This window comes from Colletes gigas, unplaced genomic scaffold, assembly GCF_013123115.1.
Source record: "Colletes gigas isolate AHSC1104 unplaced genomic scaffold, ASM1312311v1 Colletes_gigas_Sc00015, whole genome shotgun sequence".
Classification (NCBI taxonomy): domain Eukaryota; kingdom Metazoa; phylum Arthropoda; class Insecta; order Hymenoptera; family Colletidae; genus Colletes; species Colletes gigas.
The window spans coordinates 97,264-107,209 of record NW_025106644.1 but is presented as its reverse complement, the minus strand read 5'-3'; the positions used below and the strand labels follow the sequence as shown (position 1 = coordinate 107,209).

Sequence of the window (9,946 nt, the reverse complement as noted above, 5' to 3'; positions counted from 1 at the left end):
GTATTGTTGGTGCCAATTACGATGCAAAGTCGCGCAAGATTCGGTAGCACCATCTGTAGAGGATGGCGATGCTATCAACAAGCTGTACTTGCAAGAAAACATGACAATTATAAAAAATCAGCAAGATGAATTCGACAAGAAGATGATCATGTTTCAAGATTACGCTCAGAGCTTGAAAGATCAGCTGAATCAATTGGAGAGGGGTATTACCGAATTCAAATCAAATACATCAATAGCTGGACGTTGGGGACGTTGGGACATTGGGGACGTTGGGACGTTGGGACGTTGAGACGTTGGGACGTTGGGGACGTTGGGGCGTTTGAAGGTCGATTTGATGTTTAATAAGACGTGTACGTCAAGTCTTGGCATCAGTAACAAGTTATACATGGCTGAGAAGAAAACCCCCAGTATCGAGAAACTGGTGTCTTGTGGAAGAATTGCGCATGCTCCGGCGAGAAGACATTTTCCCCAAAGACGCGTCATAGTACATGGGTACACGACGACCTATGGCAAGCGGACGTGGTCGAGATACGGCCTTACAGGCGGTATAACAGAGGCTTCCATTACATACTCACTGTTATCGATGTGTTGAGTAAGCATGCGTGGGCTATACCCCTCAAAACCAAGAATGGAAATGAAGTTTCTACTGCGATCGGGAAGATAATTCGAGACAGTGGAAGGTATCCGAAAAATTTGCAGACCGACAAAGGAAAGGAATTTTACAACGCAAATGTGCAAAAACTAAGGTCAACATATAACATAAATCATTATTCAACGTATTCGGTGATGAAAGCGGTGATTAACCGGGTTCTTTTCTTCTGACTGACATGTCTATCGCAATCAATAACTGACTAACAATTGTTTGATTGAACAAAAAATCAAAATCCTTGCTAAAATCCGCGCGCTCATGGAGACGCTCCTTTTTATTCACTGTTAATCAGAGGAGTGGGAGACGTTCTCATAGCGACAAGGGGCCAGAAGGGGGAGATGTACGCAACGCGAACGTTACAACATAAAAGAAACACCTGCTAGTATACAAAAACAATGGCGATTGTTTTACTATATCTGTGTCGAAGATAACGAATGCAACGATATTTATTAATTGCCCTAAAAATAATTCAAATTGTTACATTTTGGGAAACGCTGTATTAGAATACTTAATTGTGCTTACGTTTTGAAGTTTAGATGTAGTAATAATATCGCAGAGTAGCTTGAAGATGGTGTAGAGATCGAATTCTTCTTTTAGACTTTGACCATCTTCTTTCTACGAATTATTTACACATGACATTATTTTTGTGCGTTTCACTATTACAATTATTTTTTTTAGTACAGTAAATATCTTATCCTTAAATACTAATTACTTTTTAAGATTTCAGGGAAACATTTCTGGCCACACATTAGATTTTCGGTAAAGAATTTTTTTAGTATGATTTGAAATTTTTTAATTTCGTCTAAAAATTTCAGTACCTACTCGAATATTTTTCTCGAAAGTGGGTAGGATTTCAAGGATATGTCTATTCACCAAAAATGATTGTAATTGACCCCCGCAACTGAAAATAGTTTTTCCGAAACGATTTGAAATTTTTGAATTTTGTTGTTAATAACTTTTTAACGAAGCCTCCATCAACAAATTGGTATTCTTGATTTTCGTTTTATTTTGGCCTCTAGAATCTCGCATTAAAATTTTTCCCAGGAATAGCCGAACACCCTGTATACTATATGTCACAAACGTATTGATTTCAAGGAGCAATGCCGATTGTAACAAATTTTGAGTGTAAGTTGAGTATGAGTGCTTTCAATCACTGGCTACGCTGCATTCGAAATTTAAATTTTTACTGAGTTATAAGAAATTAATGATTAAAATCAAAGTGGTTTTCATTGTGTAAAGTTTAATGGGAACATTCCTAGCAAACGGCCTGTTCACCGATCGAGGTGAGTTATACATCATTCGATTCGTCTAATTCAATACATTATTGATATGAATTTCATTATCGGCGGAAATTCGTTATTTTTTTATAAACTTATCGTAAAGTTACAGTAAAAAAGTAAGGTTAGGTACATTTTTTGACAGGTTCACAGATAGAAACAAGTGACTATCGTTGCTATGTTCATGTTACAAATATAAATGATTGATCTAATTTGATAATGCTACATTGCCGAACGGAAATTTGTAGAATGCGTATGCATAAAAATCATTTTGTTACGGACAGACTTTGCATGAGTCGATCAGGTAGACAGTATGTGCCGCAACAATTCCTCTCCCCAACAGTGTTTACGGGTAGAGAATATAATAAATTACTATTGTATGCAATGCGTTGGATTAACTTTTTTTTATTATTAAATTTCATTATCATCTAGGTCTGGTATATTTTGGTTTTCTGTAGAATCAAATGAAATTTCTGCAATTTCTTTTAATAGCTGGTTAAATAAATCATCCTTTCCTTGCTTGGAAAATTTGTAAAATACGTAGTGGCTTAAATACCCAATGAAATTATCTTTTTTGCTAAAAATAGAAAATTTTATGGTATTATATGTTACAGAAAATATTAAAAAACGTGCAAAATTACAAATACTAACCGACAATATTCAGGCAAAAAGTGTTTACTATGCCTCCACGTAGTTTCTATCGTATTTGTATGAGCGCCTGTTTCTGGGTCTTTGAAATGTAAGCTGTGATTTACGGTAAGATGTTTGTACCCCTCTTTCTCTAAGATGTTATAGGCCTTCCAACAATCTGAAATAATTGTTGTGCCAGGCAACACCCATTGTTTAATTATTGAAAGCAGGGACTCTGTGTCCCTACTTTCAACAGGCACCAGGAATATTTTTCCACTTCCTCTTTCTATTCCTCCAAAAACCCATTGTCCCTCTACACGATGACCGCTGTGATATTTTCTTCATCCGAACTTAGATTCGTCTATTTCTACTATTTTGCCTGGTCCGCCAAGTACTTCACACGAATGTTGTAGCCAATCAGTCATAACTTGTTTTACAAAATAATTCCATCGAGAAACAGTATTTTTATTCAATTGTAATTCTCGTACAATCTGATATTGATCAAAATTATGGACTAACATGTAAGTTAATTTTAATACCATTTCATAAGAAAGCTATGTTTTTGAAAACCACGTTTCACGTTTTACACATATTTTTACATCACAAGTTCGCTTTCGTTTGCAAGCACTAAGAGATGCTGCAATTGTTTTTCTACAATGCCAATTTTCATTGTTTAATTTCATTACGTTTCCACACTGTGGACAATTAAGATTTTTGGCAATCAACTTTTTATCTTGCAAAAATTTTAATAAAGCTTCTTTATTTTTACAAAATTCGTGCAATTTAAATAAGGTCCACACTTCTGGAACTACTAATTCGGTCATTTTTATAGCACAGTTGAACAAAATTCACAAAGTACAAGAAACAGAAGAAAATCAGAAATGACAGTCGAAACAAATGATTACTGAAACAATTTCTGCTTTTCTTCTGTTTCTTGTACTATCTGCAATGTGGAAATGTTATGAAAATTGGCAATGCAGGATAACTATTCCAGGATCTGTCGATCAAACTAAACGTAAAAGACATTGTAATATAAAGATATTTGCAAAGCAAAGAACGTGGTTTTCTAAAAACAAACTCGGCTATAGATGTTTTAAAATTAACATATATACTAACATATAATTATGAGCAATGTCATATTATTATATAACTAAAATTAAATAAAAATACTGCTCAGCAATTGGAAGAGTAGAGTAGATTGTCGAGATCGATGAATCAACATTTTGTCATAGAAAATATCACAGAGGTCGCTTGAAAATTAATCACAGCGTCAGTTTTGAAGATCCCATTACTGACGCTTACACGAATTAAATTGAAACCACTTGGAGGCATGCTACACATTTTTTAATCTTTTTTATAACATATAATACTATCAATATTTTATATTTTTAAGAAGAGTAACTTCATTGAATGCCTGAGCCATTATGTATTTAGTAAATGTACCTAATAGAAAAATGGTGATTTATTCAATGAAATATTAGCAGAAATAGTAGAAATTTCATTCAATAAATGTTTAACAAATTAGCATTTGACTACCTAGCATTTTGAACAGAGTAACGACAGTCACTTGTTTCCACTTGTGGACATGTCAAAATATACTTAACCTTACTTTTTTACTGTAACTTTACGACAAGTTTATAAAAAAATAACGAATTTCCGCAGATAATGAAATGCATATCAATAATGTATTGAATTAGACGAATCGAATGACGTATAACTCACCTGGATCGGTGAACGGGCCGTTTGCTAGGAATATACCTAACAAATAAATGATAATAAATTTTTATTTTAAAAAAAATGCTAAAAACCTAACATTTAACAAAAACTTAAGATTTAAATACTTAAACATAACTACTTAACAAAAGAATTAAATATTTTATCTATTTACGACAACAAATATCTAATTTAAGGACTGTTACAACAAAATTATTTTTAGGATTGCTAGTCGTACCAAGCCAGTCTTAATTAAATATTTCCCACTTTACAATTTAGTGTATTTCCAGAAGTAGATAACATATAGAAATACATACAGGATGAGTCTTGTAACATGATCGACTTCAAATAACTTTTAAATTATTGTTGTACAAAAAAATGCTTCAGATAACATTTGTATGTTTTTAGAGCATCTAGTACTATAATCGCTCTTATGTTATTTTCTTATCAAGATATGAAGGTCACTTTCAGCTTTTTAAATAGAATGGTTAATATTTCTTCCCACATTTAGATAAAGCATTAAATTCTACGTAAAAAGTATTATACCAAATAGAGTTTAAAATAAATAGTTACTGAGATACTAGTGCTACATTTTCATCGCATGCACTATAAACGATTATATGTAAGACCTTTCTTATGTACGACTTTACATTTATTAAGCTCATTTTTAGTTGGTTGATGATTTACCAATATGACCGACAGTCATAAACAGAGTTGCTTTACTGCATTGTATTAACAATCACGTTGATTAACATGAAATTTTCTAATACAAGATAATTTATTTTTTCCAGTATTTCGGTAACTATTTTTGCGTAGAATTTAATGTTTTGTCTACATTTGGGAAAAACTATTAACAATTTCATTTAAAAAATTAAGAATCCTTCATATCTTGATAAAAAAGCAAAAGAACATAAAACCGATTACAGCACTACATGCTCCTCTAAAAACCATACAACTTTTATCTGAAACACTTTTTTGTACAACAAATAATTTATAAGTTATTTGAAATCGTCATGTTACAAGACTCACCTCTGTATAGTGCAGTCTAAATATAATAATATAAAATACGCAACACAGTACACAATTGCAAACTTAAAATCTGAAAGATAATAATGAGAAATAAAAACGAATGCATAAATTCATAATTATATAAGTGTATTAATACAAGTAAATCAATTGATATTAAGGTTTAAATTGCATATGATTATTTACAAAAATTAAAACTAATATATAACGAGAATTCAATAATAATTAAGGAAACTTAATTCTTGTTTGCAACAGATAAATCTCTTATACAGGAGTAAAGCATTATATTAAAGGACAATTATTAATAAATGATATTTCTTTTGTAGGTTATATGTTTTTGTGTATGGTACATATAACTCGAAAGACGACTTATATGAAAGGGTCGGAGCCACTTTTAATGCATTTAAACATATTTTAAATGTCAGAGTCTGTAAAAAGAAATTAAATAAATGTAGTAATAAAGCGAATTTTTATTTACATCACTTTAGATTAACTTTAATGGCCTATTATTCAACTATACAGGGTGTTCGGCCACCTCTAGCAAAAATTTTAATGAGCGATAGTAGAGGCCAAAATAAGACGAAAATCAAGAATACCAATTTGTTGATGGAAGCTTCGTTAAAAAGTTATTAACGTTTAAAGTGCCGCCCTTACTGAATTTTTTTCTCGAAAATGCGCAAGATTTCGGGGGTATGTCTATTCACCAAAAATGACTGCAATTGAACCCTACAACCGAAAATAATTTTTCCACAACGATTTGCAATTTTTTAATTTTCTCGAATAATTTCACACATTCTCTATTTTTTTTCTCGAAAGTGGGCAGGATTTCGTGGGTATGTCTAATGACAAAAACTGATTGTAATTGACCCCCGCAACCGAAAATAATTTTTCCACAACGATTTGCAATTTTTTTTCTCCGTTGAAAAATTTAGGCACCTAATTGGATTTTCAGTAAGGAATTTTTTTCTCGAAAGTGCGTACGATTTCGGAGGTATGTGTAATGATAAAAAATGATTGTAATTGATCCCCGCAACCGAAAATAATTTTTTTAGAACGATTTGAAAAATTTTTTTTCGCCGAAAAATTTCAGCACCTACTCGATTTTTTTTCTCGAAAGTAGATAGGATTTCGGAGGTATGTGTACTCACCAAAAATGATTATAGTTGACCCCCGCAACCGAAAATAATTTTTCCAGAATGATTTGAAATTTTTGAATTTAATTGTTAATAACTTTTTAACGAAGCTTCCATCAACAAATTAGTATTCTTGATTTTCGTCTTATTTTGGCCTCTACTATCGCTCGTTAAAATTTTTGCTAGAGGTAGCCGAACACCCTGTATACTTAAGGTCTTTTTGGAAATTCCAATGGAAACTACCAGCCCCCCCATTTCCAGAGTGTCAGCGTTTTATTTTTCGAAAAACAAAAAAACAATGATTTTGTACGCATGTACAGTCGCAATTCCTTCAAATCAATAAAAATAACGAAATAAATGCTTCCGAACCTACAGTTCGACAATCTCTCGGCAGACGCATTACGACTTATTTAAAGTCGAGACGTCACTGACAAGTTAAACTTCTGGCAGTGGAAATCACTTTTGAAACGGTAATAGGTACAAGTTATAGTACATACCTAGTATCAAAAAACAATAAAAGGTTTCTTCAAAATGAGCCTTCGTTTTCGAGATATTTAAGTTTTGTACGCACCTAGTAAATGAATTATTTAACACATTTCAGCTGAACGAGTTATGGGCAGCTTGGTAGAGCAGTTGAGTACCAATCTAGAGGTAGTACGTTTTGTTTTAGAATTGATATTGATGTCATATAGGATTAACATTAAATACAAAAATAAATAAAATATTTTTTCATTTTAATGTTGTAATTCGTAGTCAACCGTTCTACCAAGTTGCCCACAACTCCTTCTTTAAATTTAAATATCTCGACAACGAAGGCCTATTTTGAAGAAACTCTTTAGGGTTCTTTGATACTAGGTATGTACTATAACTTGCATCTACTACAGTTTCAAAAGTGATTTCCACTACAAGCAGCTCACCTTGTAAGTGTTACGTTAGGGATTTTCGGATTTCGAATCATCCAGTTTCATTACTGATATTTTTACACGCGATAAAAATTTAATCACTTTCTTTCTGTCATTTTCTAATTATAGTAAAGAGTTGAAAACTGCATACGATTTATGCCTCTGTTACTGAAAGAGTGGGGACTCCGCTGAATATGTTGTCCACACATGACCCACTGGGATCGTGGGCCGGTAATTTGTTCAACTCCAAAACAATTTCTAGAGTTTTGACAAATTTTAGTGCTTTGGTGAGTCCTGATGGATCTTTAGCGACGGTCTGGCTGGGTCCTGGGTGAACAACAGCGATCTCCTGGATCGTTGGTGGTTGCTGGACCTCAAGAGGCTGTTGGCTGGCTTCGAGCGAAATTCGTTTGAGGCGACGAACTCGTTTGCGTCGACATCTGCGCCGCGTTTTCTTTGTCACCTGTAAGAATAAAAAGAAATAAAAGACTAATCTATTCACAAAGGGTTCCTCGCTGTTACTCAACTCAACCGAGTTTCAACATCGACCTTAGCTGACCGAATAACAGCATATAACACAATCTCTGAATGTCCACATATGTTGCCCCACTGGGATCGTTAACCGGTACCTTGAAAAAATCCGAAACAGTTTTCAGAACTTTGACAGATTCCAATGTCTCCGCTGTTTCCAGGGCTTTGGTGAGTTCTGATGGGCTGTTAGTAATGGTCTGACTGGGTTCCACGCGAAGAATAGCATTCTCCTGGATTGTTGTTGGTTCCTGGATCGTTGGTGGTTCCTGGATCACAAGAGGTTGTTGGCTGGCTTCACGCGACATTCGTTCGAGCCGACGAATTCGACCGCGTTGGCCCCCGCGCCGCGTTTTCTTTTGTATCTGTAAAAATAAGAAGAAATAAAAAAAACTCTAATCTATTCACAAAAAGTTCCTTGCTGTTATTCAACTCAGCCGTGCTTCAACGTTGACCTAAGTTGGCTGAATAACAGGACATAACATACCTTGTGCAAATCCGAAACAGTTTCTGGAATTTTGACAGGTTCCAATGTCTCCGCTGTTTCCAGGGCTTTGGTGAGTTCTGATGGGCTGTTAGTAATGGTCTGACTGGGTTCCACGCGAAGAATAGCATTCTCCTGGATTGTTGTTGGTTCCTGGATCACAAGAGGTTGTTGGCTGGCTTCACGCGACATTCGTTCGAGCCGACGAATTCGACCGCGTCGGCCCCCGCGCCGCGTTTTCTTTTGTATCTGTAAAAATAAGAAGAAATAAAAAAAACTCTAATCTATTCACAAAAAGTTCCTCGCTGTTATTCAACTCAGCCGTGCTTCAACGCTGATCTAAGTTGGCTGAATAACAGGACATAACATACCTTGTGCAAATCCGAAACAGTTTCCGGAATTTTGACAGATTCCAGTGCCTCCGCTGTTTTCATGACTTTGGTGAGTTCTGATGGATCGTTAGCAACAGTCTGGGTTAAGCCTGACTGCGTTCCGGATGAAGAATAGCAATCTCCTGAATCGTTGATGGTTGTTGGACCTCAAGAGGCTGTTGACCGGTGTGTGCTTGTGCTTAATCCCGATTGGCTGAATCAAGTAGCGACCGTTGTCGACCGGTTTTTGCTGCAGACTAAATGAAACGAATGGTTGACTACTCCACGTGATAGAGAGCACGCGGTTGACGCGATTTGCGCTTCTGACTGGCGCGACGCTGGTGCGCATGCGCGAAGTCTCTGCCGTGGAGAGGGCTTCTAATGCGTCGGTCGCTAACTGCTCGCTCGGTGAAAGGTTGGATTACAGCAGAGATGCCAGAAAAGCACCGCCGGGTGCACACGCACACATGCCAGATACGCGTACGTGAGCTCGTGGAGTTTCGGAAAGTCGACAAAGGCATACTGACGCATGCCCTCTTTCTTGATTCTCCGAAGCTGCCCGAAGTAATTTCGGATCGCCTCGTGGGAGTCGAGAGAGAAAGGCTCACATTTGCCTTCTCGCTCTAAACAACTGAAATCCGACCTCCCGTCAACGGCATACGATTTGGATTCTCGAGCCGAGATTCTCGACTGCCCAGGCATTTTTACTTTCCGACCTATGTAGGCGCACATAAGCAAAGTACCCATAATGAAAAAAAAATTTTGTAAAATTTATTTTACGGAAATACACGTTTTAAGACCTCCTGATCATATTTTAATTATTGAAAAAAAAGAAATTTTTTTTATTCCCATGTATGAGCACACATATGTATATTATTAATACGATTGAATATAAATAGCTGAATGAATTTAAATGAAACTTTACATTTAAGTTTTATGTTCTCATTTGAAAGGCGTGTGGACGGATTCAAATACGTGAACACTCAACGTAACGATGTAATTATATTATTTAATATTTACTAACTATTTAACATAAAGAACATAAAATAAAGACATAAAACGTAAACGTAAAAGCTCATAATCGTAAAACTGTGATTGCTCTCGACTAACGTTCGATACAGAGTGACGTTCCTGCAGTCAAAGTTGACCCTTCCTTATTCCTATTTTATAATAATGATCTAAACAAAACGCACGTTCGAGACGCAGTCTCTAAAACGTATTTCAGCTTAAACC

General features: G+C 35.2%; 1 protein-coding gene across 2 annotated transcripts; it reads right to left on the bottom strand.

The window, feature by feature from the left end:
* Window positions 1-1,052: 1,052 nt before the first annotated feature.
* On the bottom strand, window positions 1,053-9,125 carry LOC122399851 (300 kDa antigen AG231-like). Of its 2 annotated transcripts, XM_043400873.1 has the most exons (5): window positions 8,714-9,125; window positions 8,346-8,591; window positions 7,960-8,223; window positions 7,482-7,793; window positions 1,053-1,264 (listed from the first exon to the last, which is right to left on the bottom strand). In XM_043400873.1, exons 1-4 carry the CDS (start codon window positions 8,774-8,776, stop codon window positions 7,485-7,487), a joined length of 882 nt encoding a protein of 293 aa, XP_043256808.1. In that variant the 5' UTR covers window positions 8,777-9,125; the 3' UTR covers window positions 1,053-1,264; window positions 7,482-7,484. The 2 variants fall into 2 exon arrangements, with proteins under 2 accessions (XP_043256808.1, XP_043256807.1); XM_043400872.1 differs by lacking the exon at window positions 1,053-1,264 and having other exon boundaries at window positions 6,647-7,793; window positions 8,714-9,124.
* Between the last annotated feature and the right edge of the window lie 821 nt (window positions 9,126-9,946).

Excerpts from the sequence above, each read along its gene's own strand:
- LOC122399851 (XM_043400873.1), bottom strand. The coding sequence starts at position 8,776 with ATGAAAACAGCGGAGGCACTGGAATCTGTCAAAATTCCGGAAACTGTT. Across the intron at positions 8,224-8,345 it reads CTGTTTCGGATTTGCACAAG|ATACAAAAGAAAACGCGGCG; the intron begins GTATGTTATGTC and ends TTATTTTTACAG. Across the intron at positions 7,794-7,959 it reads CTGTTTCGGATTTTTTCAAG|GTGACAAAGAAAACGCGGCG; the intron begins GTACCGGTTAAC and ends TTATTCTTACAG.